The sequence below is a fragment of the Acomys russatus genome, chromosome 1 (assembly GCF_903995435.1).
Source record: "Acomys russatus chromosome 1, mAcoRus1.1, whole genome shotgun sequence".
Classification (NCBI taxonomy): Eukaryota; Metazoa; Chordata; class Mammalia; order Rodentia; family Muridae; genus Acomys; species Acomys russatus.
Window position 1 is genome coordinate 69,995,953 of NC_067137.1, and position 20,057 is coordinate 70,016,009.

At 39.2% G+C, this 20,057-nt stretch overlaps 1 protein-coding gene across 1 annotated transcript in view; it reads right to left on the bottom strand.

Moving 5' to 3' along the window:
* Positions 1 to 2,188: 2,188 nt before the first annotated feature.
* Positions 2,189 to 20,057, bottom strand: part of Sec23a (SEC23 homolog A, COPII coat complex component) — a 65,465-nt gene continuing 47,596 nt past the window's right edge. Inside the window, exons 15-20 of the mRNA XM_051146544.1 lie at positions 19,106 to 19,183; positions 17,354 to 17,515; positions 14,511 to 14,597; positions 13,054 to 13,209; positions 12,197 to 12,262; positions 2,189 to 2,374 (exon numbers count right to left, since the gene is read on the bottom strand). Of these exons, the coding sequence (XP_051002501.1) occupies positions 2,285 to 2,374; positions 12,197 to 12,262; positions 13,054 to 13,209; positions 14,511 to 14,597; positions 17,354 to 17,515; positions 19,106 to 19,183 (639 nt within the window). The 3' untranslated portion in view covers positions 2,189 to 2,284. The remainder of the gene's footprint in view (positions 2,375 to 12,196; positions 12,263 to 13,053; positions 13,210 to 14,510; positions 14,598 to 17,353; positions 17,516 to 19,105; positions 19,184 to 20,057) is intronic.

A 20,057-nucleotide genomic window follows, 5' to 3' on the forward strand; every position in this document is an offset into this window, starting at 1 on the left:
AGAGACAGAGACAGAGACAAAGAAACAGAACAAGAGATAGAGACACAGAAACATAGAGACAGAGAAAGAGAGACTTGGAGGAGAAGGTTGGAGAAGAAAGAAGGCTGCTGAATATTCTGATGACTGAGATTGGTACTGCCCCAAAGAACCTGACAATGCTACCTAGCCCGAAATAAGTTCTAACGAGACCTACATGCCCTGTCCCTTCTAACTTTTCTCTCCTACCTGGGGGTGGGGGGAGGAAGGGAGGTAGAGGCATTAAGAAACCCAAATGAAATAGATTTTAAAAGGGTGCTACAGCCAACTACCTGGAGTAGACGCATGGCAGAAACTAGAGAGACTGCCTGAAAGTACAAGGTGAAAATTGACTTTCAAGTCATCCTCAGACTCCTATAGGTACACCATGGCACTCATGCACCAGAATTCACATATATGTATCACACGTGTGTCACACACACACACACACACACACACACACACACACACACCACTTGCTTTCATATTAAAATAGCATAGTAGTCATTGAAGATCAGGAAGAAAGGATAGAGAGGAAGGTCATACAACAGGTACCAAAATATAACTGAACAAAGTTCCAGTGTTCTTTACCACTGCTGAGTGATGACAGTTTACAACAATTTATTGCATATTTTCATAAGGAATTTAAAAAGTCTGAAAGCTTCAAAAACAAAGAAATGCTGTTTAGAAGAAATGAAAATACTAATTAAGATAATCTGATCATTACTATACATTACCACATTGTACTCATAAATTTGTACAATTGTGTATCAATCAATCAAAATATTTAGACCCAGCATAGTGGTACACGTCTTTAATCCCAGCATTAGGGATACAGAGGCAGGCGGATCTCTGGGTTTGAGGCCAGCTTGGTCCACATAGTGAGTTCCAGGACAGCCAGAGTTAAATAGTAAGGCCTTGACTCAAAAATAAATAAATGAATAAAAATAAAGAGCTATAATTTTGTTTTAAGCTACCCAGGCTAGTAGATTTTAAAATAACTAAGAAAACAGAGAAAAGTATATTTTATTGGCATTTTGGCCCAGCACAGTTCAATTCAAATAAAACAAACAAAGCAATTTATTTAAACGGTTGAGTATAACAATTACAATTGTCTGTTTTGCCATCGTCTGATTGTGTTCATGCAAGTATACAGTCACCACTGTCCTGACTAGAAACTATCAGAGCACCACCTTGCATCTGCAACACTTGATACATAAATTTCATTGTCAAACTTATCTGCTTTAACAATGTAAACTTTTCTACAAGTAAACTTTAAAAGGTAAAGTGAATGATACTAATCACTAAATCAAATAGAACTATTTCCATATGACATAATTAAACATTGCATAATACTGTCTCAGTAAGAACCACAAAATAATAAATTTCACAAGGAAACAGAAACAAAAAGTGAAGTGGAAACTCCTAAAGTAGTGTTAAAATACTAAAGAATGCAATGGAAATTTTATCTAAGGGCAACAATAAAATGATCTAACAAAAACAAAATATGATTAATAGTTTTAACAGTCTTTTTACTGCAAATAATTCCTTTAATCACCGTGAATGTTTTACTTTTCCAGCTTCCTTTAAAAAATTACTCTAATTAGTGACATGAGTTGGGTACTGTGTGGGAATTTCACATTTAATGTCAGCTGTAGGGTTGTTACCGCACTCAAAACTTTTAGCGCTAAATAATTTTTGCAAATAACCAAAAACATTAAATTACCTTCATAAAAATTACTACTATAAAGTCAAATAATTCCTAAATAAATCACAAAAACAAATCCACTTTAACAAAGCATAGTATAGGGTATACATGTATGCTAAAAAACACTGAAAAATTACTTAACTAAAAAAGCAAACTATTCATATATATCAGCAAGACTGATTTGTTCTTTCTGGCTCCTATTAAATACTCCCTAAAAGGTCAGTGAGGATTCCCAGTGCCACTTTGGATCTGTCTGCAGTATACAAGTGGGATCTGCAATACAAAGCAAACCATTCTAACTCTTTAATCATAATTAAATCATACAGACTGAATTTATAAAACCAATTATAATACTGTACCAAACAAAACGAACTTGTTCTTGTTGCTCTCATTATATTTCAGCTTTATCTACAATCATCAACATTTTTCCATATGTCACCTCAAACCATACTGACACAAAATAGGTTTGGAGAAAGATCTCTGTTGTTTCTACAGATAAATGAAAAAAGCAAAAGAAACTGAAGTAGTAATCTTCCTTGAGTGTCTGATACATCTGGCATGTCAAGCAGCACTTGACACAGCAAGCTTCTTCAAATGATCCATAAACACTTGTAAACTGACATCGTCTGTGAGAATAGGTGCTCCGGACTCCTGGAGGAAGAGAAGGAGTCGTGATTAGAACACAGGTGGTAGTGAAAATGTGCATGCAGGTCTCTAAAACAGACAAGGAAACCATGTTAAGCAGAGTGATGGCTACTATACGGACCCTGCTTGCTGAGAGGAAAGCTCATGCAAATCCCTAGGATTAACAGGACTGTCTGTGGTACAGGGGCTGCTCCCAAAACATTAAACTTCTGCTGGAAAATAAACGAACTATCCCAGGATGAGGCAAGTACCCACAAAGACTAAGAGTGGCCTGACCTGGTGAGGACACAGGCAAGGAGGTGGCATCACTGCTGGTGGAAACTTGTGTAGCCACCATGGAAATCACTATAGATGCTCTTCAAAACCACTGCTTAATATTTTCGCTTATGTGTGCAACAATGAAAATATCAGAAGGTCATACAAACAAAGTAAAACCACAGCTGCCATGACCCAGCTGTCCCACTTCCGAGCACTTACCTAAGGGTCTAAGTCCTGCCACAGGGATGCGAGCACACTCACATTCATTGCTAACTATTCCCAATAGCTAGACTACAAACTAGCCAAGATTTCTATGAGCATATGAACAGATACAGAAAATGTGGAACACATGCACCGTGGAACACTTCAGATACAAAGAAATCATGGCACTTGCAGGAAAATGGATGGAACTTGGAATCACTAAGAAAAGTAGTAAGCCAGACTCAAAAAAAAAAAGAACACATTTTCTCTTATAGGCTGAACCTAGACTTGAGAGAGAGAGAGAGAGAGAGAGAGAGAGAGAGAGAGAGAGAGAGTGTGTATTTCCATTTTCAAAGAAGATGTATGTACGTCTTCACTGGTTCACACATACATAAAAATGTGTGAGGCAAGTCTAGGAAGGAGACTATGAGAGAGGAAGAAGTAATTTCAATGAGTGAGAGTACTGCAATGGGATACATCTGACATTAAAGCAGAAGGGGGCACTGCAGGGCTTGATCTGGGGCCTCTACATATTCAAATGTTAATTGCTTGTTCCCCAAGTTCCTTCCAAGCACATCCTCATGTATAAATAATGGTGTGGTGTAAAGTTTGCATCCCAAATTGTCCCTGACTGGCAAATAAAGAGCCCACACCTGGGCTTGGCAACAGAGAGGTAGTGGAGCTAGGATGTGGGCTTTTGAGGGTGTCGCAGAAGGACCAGGAGGAGAGGGAGGAGGAAGGAAGAAGGAGGAGCGGGTCACCATGGGTTAGCGTGAACTAGAAGCATATGGCCAGGAAGAGCATGCTCTGAGGTCTGCCACGATGGAGAAAAGCAGCCCAAACAGAAACATGTGCAGGTATTTGTGGGGATTTTGGATGGGATGTGTGGCTGGAAGATAACAAAGTAGCTTAGGGGGTTAAGATCTGCCCAGTGAAAATGTCCTTGTTTCCACCATGACAGAATTATGCCTAAAAATACGATGCAGGCAGATTCGACGGCCAAATTCTGTCAAGACAGGGTAAGCAAGTCCTCAATACTTTCTGCCTCACAAATATGTCTGTAAGTTATACTGGGCCAGAAGGCTGAAGAAGATGCTCCAATGTTATAGAGAGTGTTGGGTGACTGTTCAGGCAGCAAACTGACTGTTATTTTTTTCACTTTAGAAGCTGCTAACTTGTACTTTCTGTTTACTTAGTTTAGTTTCACAATTAAGCTTAGTTGTTTAGGGGTTAAGATGTTTTTAGGTCTAGATAGATGTTTTAAATTGACAGAAATGAGATATGATAGATATTGATTGACATTCTGACATTAGACTCACCAAGATAGGAAAATGTTTTCTTCAAGGTTGCCAAATACAAATAGCCAAAATACTATGAATGTAATATTAATATAATTCTTGATTGTTTCATAGTTCTTGCTGTATGTAGTTTATTTTATCTTATGTGTAATAATATAAATAACATGTAAAAAATATTATTAAAAAATAAAAAAGAAATATAAAAAAAAGATCTATCTGCCCAGTCATAGTGCTTTAGGGTTATTAAAAATCTGACAGGTGCCTGAGTCTTTTATTTTTATAATAGCATGTTAAATAATAACTGCTATATTAGTAATCATATTAGTCAATATAATTATTAATATTGTTTTTCTACAGGGTACTTAGGGCAATAAAAGGGAATGAGACATGAGAGACTGAAAAAGGCAGAAGAACAGGGAGACAAATTAGAATAAAGTATAATGAAGGCTGGAGGGATGGCACCAACTGTTCAGGCAGCTTACAACTTTTGCAGAGGACGTGAGTTAGATACCAAGGAAGGACCCTTACCAGGTAGCACACAATTGCCTGTAACTTCACCCCAGTGAATCTGTTGCCACCTTCTGGCCTTCACAAGCACTGCACAGATACATACAAACAAACACCTACATAGGTAATTAAAACTCAAATCCTGCCAGGTGTAGTGGCACATATCTTTATTTCCAGTACTCAAGAGGCAAAGGTAGGTCAATCTCTGTGAGTTCAAGGACAGTGTGGTCTATATAGAAAATTCTAAGACAGCCAGAGTTACACAGAGACTCTGTCTCCAAAAAAGGATATAAGTAAGATTAAATAAAAAAAATAAAAATTAAGTGGCAAATAAGAAGACACCATAAAGAAACCTATCACCGTGTATGCTAACTTAAACAACTAATAATAATTAAAAAGAAAAAATAGCAGCCGGGCGTAGTAGAGCATGTCTGTAATCCCAGCACTCAAGGAAGTAGAAGCAGCTGGATCTCTGAGTTCAAGGCTAATCTGGTCTACAACTGCATCCAGGACTGCCAAGGCTACACAGAAACCCTATCTTGAAAAAAATCTAAAAAAAAAAAAAGAAAAGAAGAAAGAAAGAGAGAAGAAAAGAAAACAGCTGGGCTTGCACAGGCGGGTCAGCAGTCAAGGGCACTTGCTGCTGTAGCAGAAGATCAGGTTGGGTTTCAGCACCCACATGGCAGGGGACAATCACACAAGTCCAGTACCAATTCCAGGGGATCCAACACCCTCTTCTTCTCTCATTGTCCTCCTGTTGTATATAAACTCATACACACACACACACACACACACACACACACACACACACACAATCATCATTATCATCATCTTTTTTTGTTACAAAAGCTTATTCTCTAGACTCTCTTTGCTCTGGCATTTTTAACAGAAATGCTGGCTAGAAGGAAGCAAACTCCTATCTTTTCTTCCTTCCTTTCCTTCTTTTTCCTTTCCTTTTCACTTCCTTTCATCTTTCCTTCTTTTCCCTCCCTCCCTCCCTCTCTGTCTGGCTCTACCCCTCCCCACCTCTCTCCATATAGATCAGGCTGGTCTCCAACTCACAGAGATTTTCCTACTTCTGCCTCTTAAGTGCTGGAATTAAAGGTGTACATACAGTGGCCAGCTTATGCTATTTTAAAATAGCATATGCTTATCAAATTTTCTAGTCATTTTAATTGATTTTGTAGGTTTTAAGTAATTAACAGGAGTGAAGGAAAATCTCTAATATCAATTTTAATAAAAGCTACATTCAGAAAACTCTTTGATAAGCCAATCAATTGGCAATAAAATTTTACTGTGTCCCTCGGAGACCACCAAATCTGTGTCTGTTTCTGCACCCACACAGTAACAAGACCTCCGTCTGCCCACCAGTGCTGCAAGCATAAATCGGATGGAGTATTAAGCACGCTTAGGAAGCACATTTCACTATTACATGTTTGGGATATCATTATTGTGAACACTCAAACATTTTTTCTCATTCTACACTCATCATTTTCTCAGTCGAGCACAGATAACACCACCAACAACCTAGTATCTCTTGCTTATAGTCTTTCCTGTAACTAGACTTTTTTTTTCCATTTTACTTAGTTTCCTTTCCACCTCAACACATCCAATCCCAGACCTGTATCTCCTATGTATGAAAGAGAAAGGGCTTTTTCCTTCTGGGATGTTGGCTGAGTAGGAAAGTCAGCTGGGTGCTTTCTCTGCTTCTCTGAGCAAGCAGGTTTTCACCCCAGCGTCAGGCTGCTGAGTCTTTATTGGCAAAACTGAATGTTTGGGATTTTGTTTAAAAACAACAGAAGCCTGTTTGTTTTCTTCTAATGAGAGACAGAAAAGGAATGGCCCTAGATGGGAAGGAACTGGGAGGAGCAGAGGGAGAGAAAACCACAGACAGGATATATTGTGTGAGAAAAAAAAATCTACTTTCAATAAAAGAAACAAAAATAAAATATATCCAGGAGCTCAGCAGACAAAGGTGTTTGCCATGCAAGCCTGGAGACCTGAGTTCAGTCCCTTGCATACACATAAAGATGAAACTAGAGAGCTAACTTCAATGTTGTCCTCTGACCTCTACATGTGTACTGTGGCACGTGTGCACATACGCATACATACAGTGCATACATTCTAATAATCATAAATAAAATTTTAAAACTAAAACAAAATACACCCAGAATGAGACAGCTAGGCTCAAGCTTTACAACACTTAGGATATAAAGCACTGCATAAAAGTGCTGCAGTGATGCCCTCTTCAGGCCATTCCATGGATAATACTTATCACGGGAATTGTGTTTCTGTGAGTACTTGTGTGAGTATGTTTGTGTGTGTTTGTATGTGGGTGCATGCATGTGTACATGTGTGTATTCCTTTTTTTCATTATTACAAGCCATCAATATAAGTTATTTTTCTTCCCACAAGTTTGCCTTACAAGCCAGAATCTTGTTTCTATACTTTGATTATTCATCAGTCTTTCCCTTTTTTCAGAAGTATAGACACCATCTAAAACATTTCGCATATCCTTACTTCTAACTTGCTATTGGCTAAATCAAAGCAGCTGAATTTGAAACAAATGCACCTCATTCCCATCAAGAATTAGTCCATCTTTCTGTAACTGAGATACTAGACAAATAACACATGTCCTCCTATGAACTGTGAATACATTATTACCTATGACATTTCTAATTTCAGTAAGAGTCCCATTCTCCTGGGTACTGACGCTGATGAAAACGTGAGCACATGAAGAGCTCATCCTGTGCTGGAATGCACCCCTTCACAGTGATGTTGATGTTTACCGGAATGCTGATATCTAAATGCTGAGAGTGGCCTTCATCCTCACACCACATGAGGCACAAAAGATTTTTCCCTTTTTCCTCCTTTGTGTGTGTGTGTGTGTTGTTGTTGTTGTTGTTATTGTTGTTGTTGTTTGAGGCAGGAACATGTACCCCAGGCTATCCACCAACATTAAGGCTGACCTTGAATTCCTTACATTCCTGCCTCAACCTTCTAATGGCTGGGGTTACAGGGCTGTGCTATTATACACAGCTATCACTGGGTTCTTCATTTCTAGCAAAAGAAAAAATCTAAGAGATCAGATTCCATTCATTTTTAGCAAAATATTCAGTTAGTTAATTCCCAAATTAGAATCATTACATTAACCCAAGTTCTGAATCTAGAGTTAGACTGGCCTGCGTTAAACACAGGGCCCTGGGCCAGCAAGAAGACTCACTGAACAAAAGTGCCTACATCAAGCTTTATGCTCTGAGTTCAGTCCCTAGGACCCACATGGTGGAAGGCGAGAACAGACTCCCAAGTTGTTCTCTGACCTCCACACACACTCATGCCTGCCCACAAAATAAATAAGTAAAATGTAGTTTTATGTTTCGTAGGCTAACCTATCTAGCCTCAATTTTCTCTTCTAAAAAGGATGGTTAATAATATAGACCTCATGTGAATATTAACAATTAAGTGAAAGTGCATAAAAATAGTATCACTGTAAGAAGGGCAGGCAAAAAAGCTCAGTGGGTGTCTTCGTTATGATTTTATTGCGATGAAGAGACAGTATGATCAAGGCAAGTCTTATAAAGGAAAATATTTAACTGGGACTGGCATATAGTTTCAGAGATTTGGTCCATTATCACTATGGCGGGAAGCATGGCAGCATGCAGGCAGACATGGTGCTAGAGGAGCTGAGAGTTTTACATCTTGGTCTGCAAGCAGGAGACTGTATCACACAAGTCTGACTTGAGCATATATGAGACCTCAAAGCCACCGTCACAGTAACACATTTCCTCCAACAAGTCCACACCTACTCCAACAAGGCCACAGCTCCTAATAGTGTCATTCCTTATGAGTCAAACATTCAAACACATGAGTCTATGGGGCCATTCCTCTTCAAACCACCACAGTGGGTAAAGGTATTTTCCCCAAGGCTGACTTCCATTCCTGGGACCCATAGCTGGAAGGAGAGAACCAACTCTGGCAAGCTGTCCTCTGACTTCACATTCACTTTGCACAGTGGCGCAAACCCACATTAAATAAATGCCTTTTTAAAAAATTCACATGTCAAGAAAGACCATAGGGGCATATGTGGTGGCACACAACTGTAGTCCCAGCACCAGGGAGGCAGAGTGGATCTCCGTGAGTTCAAGGCTAGCCTGGTCTACAAGAGTCCAGGACAGCCAGGGCTAGACAGAGAAACCCTATCTCGAAAAAACAAAACAAAAACAAGAAGAAGCAGAGGGAGGAAAGTTGGGGCTGGGGAGTGTGTGACACAGGTGGGAGTGAGGGCCACAGAGCACAACTCTTGTGAGTTGGCTCTCTACTACCATTTGGCAGAATCTGGAGATTGAACTCAGGTTGTCAGACTGTTCCAAGAGGCCCTTAGGGGCTCTTGATATTCAATCCATCACAAATACTATTTCTATAAGCATATTTTTATTTTATGTGTATGACTGTGTGCGCATGTATATATGTGCACTACATGCATGAAGTGACCACAGAGTCTAGAAGAGGGGGCATTAAATCCCTTGGAACTGGAGGTGCAAATGATTGTGAAGCCATGTAGGTTGCTGGGAATCACACCCTAGTCCTCTACAAGAGGACTAAGCTTAGTCATTCTTACTGGCTTAGCCATTTCTCCAGCCCCAAGGTACTATTATTTTAAAGTCTCTTTTCACCTCCCTTTCTCCATGCTAGTTATTACTTACTTCTTTGAACTAGTTATTGATGTTATTTTCCTAAGCTCTTAGTTTTGTTTTCTTGTTGTTGTTGGGTTGTTTGTTTGTTTTGCTTAACTATATCTAAGTTCCCCTTCCTTTGGAATCCAACACTAAAACGAAAATTCAGTTCTCAAAACTAAGTATGGTAGAATGGCTGGTTGGTGATATATTCTACATCTACAGCTACATTTCTTAGCATTACATTTGGCTTCTTGTTCCCCAGAAAAATGGACAAGGGTGAAGGATGACACTGATGGTGTATTGCATGCTTAGTCATGAGTTCTGTCATATACAGCCATGTCTCTTCCACATTCCTAAGATTAAGCTCCTTTCCTTACTATAAATATCTCCCTACCTTTCATGACTTTTCAACCTTGGATTTGATATGTCTATATCAGAAAGCCTAAAACAACAACAAAAACCTCCCTAATTGCACACCACCTCCATAGATATACCATACTCAAGGATAATACAACAATCCTGTCACACAGCCATTTCACGGATTCAGTGAAATGGCAGCAGCTTTGTGGGGTGATAAGGGCGTTCCCAAAGTGAATGAAACAAAACTACAGAGGGAAACATGCTCAGTGTGGTCAAAGCAGAATGAGAAACCTAATTTAGCTAAATGGTCCAAATGCTAGCTAACCACAAAGGAGATATCTGAATAGAGCAGTAAGAACTCTCAGTAACAATATGGAGAATAATTGATACTATATGTAATTTAACCAAGAGTGTTGATTTTGGAGCTGACATTCAGGCCACTAAGTTAGAAGACTAATCTGAGTCTGAAAATTGAGATAGCTGAAGTCTTAAGATCAGTTAGCAAGGAATTCCACCAGTATGTGACAGTAGCAAGAGGGCCTGGCTTTGGTCAATGGCATGGATGAGGGGGAATGGTAAAAGAAATAGACAAAACAGATGTGAGTAATCAGAGATGGGAAGGAGAAATTGTAAATGACTAGCTTTGAGCCTTGGAATGAAGAGACTAGTTCTGTCTGTGAAATGTCTATAGGAAGTTCAATTCTATAGCTCACTTTGAAGCCAAAACAAAGGTGACATCTGAAGCCATAGAATAGATGCAGTCACCCAAAGAAGCCATGGGCAAGTTTTAGCATGGTTCTATAAAGATGTGCTAAAGATCAAAGACGAAAGAGATGTGCTCGTGTGATTTTTAAAGTTTTGGAAGGAAGGGAGACGGTGTTTGGTAGGGCTTACAGGAGAGGGCTCACTAGAGCAGTTGCTGCAGGGAGAGGCTCTGAGCACCAGGCACTGGCACCTAGGCTATGGCCCGGAGTTCTTCTCTGAACAGTTATTGGTTATTGATCTTCCCATCCCATGCCCAAAGCTAAGCAATGGGCACCACTCTACAACATCAATATCAAAAGTAGTACTTTCCTTCCATTTTTCCGCTTACTGGCAAAAGTTCTCTCGGCGATGTTGGCTTGGCTCAAGCCCCCAACTTATCTTGCTCCTCAATCAATAATTTTTAAAATAGTTGGGAAGGAAATACAATAAGCAGCCACACATGGCACACTTAAATTCACTGGCTAACACTGAGCCATGCTAGCTTTATGTTTCTTGTTTTTCCTTTTTCTTCTTTCTGCTGAATCATTTCTGCAAGTGTGAAGATGCCAAGACATTTTGCCAGTATGTGTATCCAGGTGTATCTTCTAAAATTAATGGCAAACTCCACATAACCCCAACACTAAACTCCCACTCAAGGTACTGTACTAGCTATCTAACTGTCTATGCTCAAATTTCACAAGACACCCCACTCATGTTTGTTATAGCTATGCCATCTAATCCAGGATGCAGTCAGGATTCATCTGTGCCTGCTGCTGGCCTGGCCTGGCGTAAAGTCATTTCCTGCAACTTCCACTGAAGTCCATAAAATCTACTTTTGAAGTACCTCCTGACTCTCTTCTCTATGTCATCTTGCCTTCACGCCCTTCATTTGCCTTACCTCAGTTAACAGAGCTTGAACCTGCACATGTCTAAGATTCAAATTTGCTCCTCTGTCCAACAGCATTCAGCAAGCCCCAAGTAAAGACAACTGCTCAGTCTTCACCCAGGCATTCCAGTTTTCAGTCCTACAGCTCATCTCTATGTACACATCCTGTCATCTCAGCCTGTACTTTCGACCTGGAATTCCCTGCTCATGCCATCTCCACCTAGAGAAATAAAAGCTTTCCTTTAGCTGAGCAGTCCTTTCACTGAGCTTCTTTCTCCTCATACACTCTCTCCTGTCCCACCATGCACTACTTCCTTTTCCACCCCTCCAATCCTTTACAGATCTCTGCAGTCACCCTCAGCATATTCTGTCTTGTACATCACTGATGTAGCTTATCTCTAGTATTAGACCACAAGTTCTCCAAAGGTGTGGGAGACTGACATCACACCCTGAAGTGCCAGCACAGAGGCCATGCAGACTGAATATTCCATAAATGTTGACAACTTACAACCATCAAGAGGTAGGACTTAAACCAATTTGAATATACTGATAGTGATTTCCAGCTTCTTGCCTCTCCTTAACTACAATTCCTGGGCTCTCCTGGACTCCTGTGACCTTTTATAGCTTACAGCCTGACATTACACTTGAATCATCACATGCCTAGCTCATACACTTTATTGCTCCTTGCCTCAAGTGTATTAGTGCTAAACTGGGAATCTGAAGAGATTCTATGTGACTGTTTTTATTTTCCAAGGTAGTACCAATTACTAATTATATTTTCTACTCTTCCCTTATACTTTCCCACAGAAATCATCATTAAATATACAGGAAAAATGTAGCTTTTACTAAACTAAGAACAAAAAAAGAAATGATTTCCAATACTGCTATTCACACTTACCTGCCCCCAGGCATACATGTTATTATGAGTCTGTGAAGGGTTGACTTTCGAAAGGAGGAAACGTGCCTTAAAAGCAAAAACAAATAAATAAATAAATGTATAGACAAATAATTGTACTGACCAAAAAAAGACTTAGCAAGATAGGCTACATACAATATACCATCTAATACCAACTTAAGTGACTATATTGGTAAACTAGTGAAAATGTAACACTTACAAAGATTACATTTTAAAATGTCATAGTATAAGCAATGTACTCTTTCAACATTACATATTTGTAACATTCATAGAAAACCACTGAATCCCAAACTCAGCATATAAAAGTTGTGTGTATAGGACTAGACAGATGGCTCCAGCTGCTTTTGCAGAGTATCTGGGTTGGATCCCAGCACACATGGTGGCTCACACTCCCTCTCCTGACTTTTTTTAGCACAGCATGAATGTGGTATACAGACATAAATGCAGGCAAAACACTCAAACGCGTGAAATAAAAATGTTTACAAATTTTTAAAATTATAAACACAAAACTTACTTTAAAATGAGTGTGAAAATAGTTTTTACCAACTAGTCTGAAACAGCAGAAGTCTTTGCTAACCTAGAGCTGGCACACTGTCTGGCGGCATCCTGGAGGTTACAAGAGCTATGATGGAAGCAGAACTAGAAAAGACTGGTTGTTTAGGCAACTAGGCAATAGCGTATGCTTTGTTCTCAAAGCACTGCAAAAAGCAAGTACCATTGCCTTCCCCTCCTGCCTCCTTCCCTTGCCCTTGGCTTTGGTGGCAAACTGCCCATGTTATAATCAGACACAAGCAGGGGTCTCACTGTAGCCCCACACACAGCACAGGGAAGCTCCTCACCTGGCTGCCACCGTGCTCAGTGTCAATATATCTCGGCATTGGAAATCTGGAATGAAGAATCTCTTGCGCATCATCTACTGGGGCTTGCAGAAGGTGCCGGAAATTTTCATATTCTGGCATGTCTTGGTATCCGGACTTCCGCCACTGTGCTATAGTCTAATTTTAAAAAGAATTCAAGGAATTTATGTTAAACTTCTTTGTGATCTAAAATTCTTGAGTAGACTTTTCTTCAAAAGACGTTATCTCAAAAAAAATAAAAAATAAAAAATAAAAACAAAACAAACAAACAAACAAAAAAAAGACGTTATCTCCAGAAAAGAAGACAAAATAAGAAAATACTCCCACTTACTCAACTTTTAAAATAACAAGTATTTATTTCCATAGAGAAAATATAAGTAAAAAATATATATTATTAAATACAAAATAAGCATATTTCTTCTCCAGTAAAAACAAGCCAGGCATGGTGGCGCACGCCTTTAATCCCAGCACTCGGGAGGCAGAGGCAGGCGGATCGCTGTGAGTTCAAGGCCAGTCTGGTCTACAAAGTGAGTCCAGGACAGCCAAGGCTACACAGAGAAACCCTATCTCAAAAAAACAAAATAAATAAATAAATAAAAACAAAACTAGGTACATTAAATACGTCTGTAGTCTCAGCTGCTCAGAAAGCTGAGGTGGGGGTGACTTAAAAGCCAATGTATACTACAAGTAAGCCCCAATTGATTAAAAAATGAATGAGGGAAGGAAGGAAGGAGGAGGGAAGAAGAAGTCCAATATAAAAACAAGTTTAAAGAAAGTAAAGCCAGGCCGAGTGTGACGGTCATGCCTGTGATCACAGCACTGAAGAAGCTGAGGCAAGAGGATCACACAAGCCTGAGGCCAGCCTGGCCAACCTGCCAAGCCCCAGACCAAGCAGGGCTACAAAGAAAGACCCTGCTTCAAAAACTAAAACAAAAGAACATGGCTCAGAGGTTAAACACATTGGCTGCACTTCCAAAGGTCCTGAGTTCAATTCCCAGCAACCACATGGTGGCTCACAACCATCTATAAAGAGATCTGGTGGCCTCTTCTGGCATGCGAGTGTACATATAATGTAGGCAAAACACTGCATACCTAAATAAATAAATCTTTAAAAAATAAATAAATAAACAAACAAACAAAAGCAATTTTACTCAAAAACTTAAGTAATAACTTTGAACATGAAAAATAGGATTTTCTATTTGTAATATTTTAGTACTCAAAAATGTTTGGATTTTGAAGTAAGTTGAATTTTTAGTTTTTAGACTAGACAACCAAGTATTTTATAAAATATATTTTATAAAAATTGTACTAAAACTACATTTTATAAAAATATAAATCAAAACTTTTCATAGACTAAATATGAGCCACCTATTAGACAGGGAAAACTTTACCCAGAATGAAAATATTTCACATACATAGATTTAAATCTATCATCTTACCTCACCGTGATATATCAAAATCTGGAAAAATGTGTCCATGAGAAGAATACGGTCTGCAAGAATGCTGCTGCTGTCTAGAAGAACTGGCTGAAATGAAGCAATAACAGGATATGGTTGTCACCTGCACTTTCTAAACTTTTGTTTTAAATTTGCTAGGAGGTATTATATATCATAGCACTACCTAACAAAGCATGCTTTTGTAGCTCCTACTCCACTTCATCTTATTTCTTAAAATTTTAAATTTACAAAATATTTCCTGACATTGCAAACTCTCAATGTATTTTAATTTTCTAAGGACTCTGTAACAATGACATAATTTTAAAAAGTCAATGTACCAGGCATGACAGTACACAACTGTAATCCCAGCACTGGGGAGGCAGACGCAGGTGAGTCTGTGAGTTCCAGGCCAGCCTGGGCTACACAGCACGTTCCAGGACAGCCAAGGCTATCTACAGAGACTATCTCAAAAAAAAAGTTTTAAAGATTTAAGGAGAAATCAAAGATGGCTCCTAAGCCTGATGACAGTCATACTGAGGGAGAGATAAATAAAAGGCCTGGGATATAAGAAATTTGAGGTATTTGAGAAAACAGCTCTGAATATGAAATGAAGCGCCTTGAACTGATTATCAGTTTGAGTAACACATGCATGAAGATGACAACCAAAGCTATGGGGTTAGCCCCATCATTTAGAAAAACTGAAGAGAAGGAAAGCCAAGCCTGAGCACTTGCCAATGGAGAGGCTTATGCCTGTAATCTCAGCTTGGAAGGCCGAGGCAGGAAATTCATTGAGTTTCAGACTAGCCGGGGCTACAGAGTAAGATCCTGTCTCAAACAAACAAATGAGAGTTCAAGACCAGCCTGGTCTACAAAGTAAGTCCAGGACAGTCAAGGCTATCATAGAGAAACCCTGTGTCAAAAAACCAAAACAAACAAACAAACAAACAAAAGACTAACCTGTTAATTTTTGTTTAAGGACCTAAGACTTAGAAGTCTAAAAGAGGAAACCAGGAAAATGACACTAAAAAGTTCTTTGTGGGCAGAAAGAAAACTGGGAAGGAATAATAGGTACCAGAAACCCAGAGCAAAAGGTTTTGAAGGAAAAATCCCTCTCCAGAGAAATGCTGTTGAGAGTTTGCTGAAGGATGCTGTCCAACATGGGTGATGTTGAAAGTATATTGTAACATAATGTCAAGGAAAAAAACTGCCTCATATAAGTTGAAAAGAGACTGTGAGGTCAAACGTATAGAGAGAGAAAGAGGTAACATGGTGGTTAACAGTACTCGCTGTTCCTCCAGAGGCCGAGTTCAGTTGCCAGAATTCACACCAAGCAGCTCACAACTCCAGGTAATTCTGGCTGCAGGGGACAAAACAGCCTCCCCATCCTCCATGACCAGCCACGCACATATGCATATACTGACACACATACATACACAATATATAAAAATAAAAATATTTTTTTAAGTATGGGGCTGAAGAAATGGCACAGCAGCTACATGGTGACTGTGTCTAACTCTAGCTCCAGGGGATCTAGAACCCTCTTCTAGCCTCTCAGACACCAGACACCAAGCATGCACATGGTGCACAGAAATAAATGTAGGCACACAAAAACTTCAAACTTTTTAAAAACTTAGGTATGGATAACAAATAAGTTTGAGTTCAATTGTGTCAGGAAACAGAGAAATTAAGTGATAATCAGAGAAAATAAAGGAAACAGTATTCTTAATGATTTTCTTTTAAAGATGAGCACTATTAAAAGTTACTATGTTGATGAGAATGGCACAAATAGGAGGGAAAAACTGGAGAGAATGAGAACTAACTCTAAAAGCAAAGCCTTCGGCAAATGCAGTTACAGAGTGGCTGGGACTGGACAAAGACAGGGGCTCAAAATGAAGGACTCCCGTTCTTTCTACGCTATTCTACAACTCTCAGGTGTCTACAACTTATATGTGCTACTCAGAAGTCACAAAGCTATTATAAAATTTACTTTCCAGATCGAAGGAACTAAACGTCCAACAAATTACTTCTTGAAAAGAATACAGTAGCAGGCCAGGCATGGTGGCAAATGCTTTCAATCCCAGTACTCAGGAGGCAGGAACAGGAGGGTCTCTGGGAGTCTGAGGCCAGCCTGATCGACACAGTGAGTTCCAAGACAGCCAGGGCTACACAGAGAAATCTCATCTCAAAAAGACAACAACCAAAAGTATCAAACGGCAGCATCATTTCATCTACTATTTTAAAAGACCTGAGGTAAAACCGATCAATAGCTCTCTCTCTCTCTCATAAACATCCAGTTAAACAGACCTTTTCTAAAGTACTATTTCCAAATACAGCCATTATATAGTTTTAAATAGTAAAATGGACAACTTTATTTGATAACAGGTCAAAGTGTGTTAAACAGTTTTCCAAAATAGCCCAGAGGGTGGCTTTATCAATTGTATCTCTGTTTTCAAAGAACCAAAGGAAAATGAGATATGTAAAATCAAGAGACTTAATTTTGACAGACTGTCCTGTCAGACCCTGAGCTATAAAGTTAGCCATCTCCCCCAGAACCATGATCATTTCCAAGCCCTGCTAAAGACAAAGGCAAAACATAAACCTTGGTAGCTTTATCAAGCAAACACTAAACACAATCACCCAAGAGTATCTTCTATGAATTTCTGTATCATTCTAATGGTTTTGTATTATTTAATGATATAACCTACCACACCACCTACTTCGTAGGGAAGTATTTGAGAGAGTAACTTAACAAATTCCAACTGTTTCAAAACAACAGTTGCTTTCCCTTTCTCAGTGCCACATATCACAGTAACCAGGCAATCCGCCCTTGTTCCTTGCCCGCTTACCTCCGGGGGCCCACTGAAAGAATAGGCATACAGAATGGGCTGAATCATGATGAGAGACTGAGTCAGATCCTGGCGCATGAAATGGTGACGGTAATATGAACTCTCATCAGGACTGTTGTTAAAAACTTGCAAGAAGGGAGATCTTCTTAAATGAAACATAAACTACAAGATAAAACAGGTGAGATAGCTTTTACTGATTTTAATATGGCAAGAGCAGTTCTCTAACAACAAAACATGTGCTGACATTATTCTGTCATGCTAGCAACATGAAAACATAGGTTCTGTTGAAAGTACACTAAAGTAGGACTACAGAGATGACTCAGCAGTTAAGTGAATTTACTTATGGACCCAGAGTTAAGGGGTTTTCAGTTACCAGAACCCGCCTTGGGGTTCACAATTCCCTGTAACTTAATTTCAGGATATCAGAAGCCCTGGCCTCTGTAGGCACTTGTACACACATGGTTAACATAAACTTATACAGGTATACACACAGACATAGAAAATAAAAAAAATAAATAGGTAGTCATTCTTTAAGAGAATATTCTAAAGTATTTTTATATCGCAAGAAAGTCTATCATGCTTTCATGAGCTCCGTCTGGGCTGGTGAGGCTGCTCTGCAGTTACGCGAGCTTGCCAGGCAAGCGTGAGGCCTGGCTGCTCCAATAACAAGCTGCACAGGGAGGCCAAGGCAGGCCTCGGCTGCAGACCACGGCTCAAAAGAAAACAAAAATGGGCCAACGGGCCAGGCAGTGATGCCGCACACCTTTAACCCAGCTCTCAGGAGGCAGAGGCAGGGGGATCTCTGGGAGTTTTAGGCCAGCATTGTCAACAGAGTGAGTTTCAGGACAGCCAGGGCTCTGTTTCACAGAGAAACCCTATATTTTAAAAAAAATTAAAATAGAAAAAAATTAAAAAGAAGAAAGAAATTAAAGTTTCAGGACAAAGTTTTTAGAGGCAAAAACGAATTTCACTGAAGTACTAAAGGTACAAGTGAATAATCCCCGCACTTGGGAAGACTAAGGCAAGAGAGTGACAAGTTCAAAACTAACCCTGACTACATAACAAGACCCTGTCTCAAAGACTGGAGAAAAACAAAACAAAACAAACAAAAAAGAAAAACATCAGACTGACAGACAGACAAACACAGAGATGGTAAAGGTGCTGTGAGGCAAGTTAAGCTCACATATCTTACCTAGTAGAGGATAAAATTGTCCGTAGGTGATAATAATATATCATTATCTCATCGGGAAAAATGCTTCACGCAGTTTATTATCATTGTAATTAGAGTCTCTTACCTCAGATGGCAAGCTATTGGGGGTAGCCTTGCTTGCACCCACAGTTAAGTCTTCAAGCACCATAAATAATAACTATTTGTAAGGCCCATACAGGGATAATATATTTTTTCATTGACCACAAGCATAAAATTCACTTCTGAGTTATCCCAAAATTTACCTAACTAAGAGAATAATCCAATAAAATATGTTCATATGTGATTATTAAAAGACAAACAACAACCCAGGCATCGTGGTGCATACCTTTAATCCCTCCTAGCACTCAGGAGGCAGAGGCAGGCAGATCACTGTGAGTTTGAGGCCAGCCTGGTCTACAAAGCAGTCCAGGACAGCCAAGGCTATATAGAGATACCCTACCTTTAAAAACCAAAGAAAAGAAAAACCAAGACAAACAACAAAAAAGATCAAACTCAGTGCTGTTGGTAAAAAGAGAAAAGAACATGTTCTTTGACCTACTTACCTGTGGATAAAGGGAAAATGTTTCTGAAAATCGGAAGGAATTCGGATCATCTTTGTGATACTCTCCAAATTTCTGACACTAAATAAAATAAAACATTATCAATTTGTTTCTGTTATAATAATTCTGCCCATAAATAATTTATTAATAAAAAGTTGCTACTTTTTAGGAGACAAATTTTCAACCTAAGGTAAAGTTGAAATACTGTGAATTGACTTAGCAATAGTGATTACAATTTTAAAAAAAATTTAAGTATTTGAAAAGATACTGTAGTATCTAGCCAAGGACAGAAAGATGCACCATCAACACACCATAGCAGCTATAAAAATAAGCTGCTGGCACAAAGTTTGCTATACTGAAAATACCAAAAAAAAAACAAAAAACAAAACAAAACAAAAACAAAATGTCTAGCAAAGAAAAAGATTTACAGAAGCAGAAACTAGAATAAGATGCAGTTATGTGCACAGACAACAGAGAAGCAAGCCATGTTTGAGAACACGGCAAGAACCATCCAGCTGCCTCGCACAATACAAGCTCTTACTACAACGGTCCAGAACCTTAGCCACCATCCTCACTTTGTTAAGCAAAAAGTCTCTGCCCCACAGACCCATGTGCTGGAGGCTTGGTCATCAGCTCAAATCACCAATGGTATTTTGATCCCTGGGGCATGCCTTGAAAAAAAAAAACTGTAGAATCAGCCTCTCTTTCTCACTGCAGCATTACCTCAGGCCTAAAGCAACAAGCCAAGGATCATAAACCAAAAACTCTAATAAAACAATGATCCAAAATAAACCCCATGTTGTAATGAAGGAAATGTGACTAATATTTACATAATGCTATTCTCAGTTTTACACATCATACTAAGGCCCAAAAAACAGCCAACAGATGTTTCACAAAAAGTAGAATAGTGTTTTGATTCTATCAGCTTTTCTCCCAAATTGCCTCCATTAGTCGC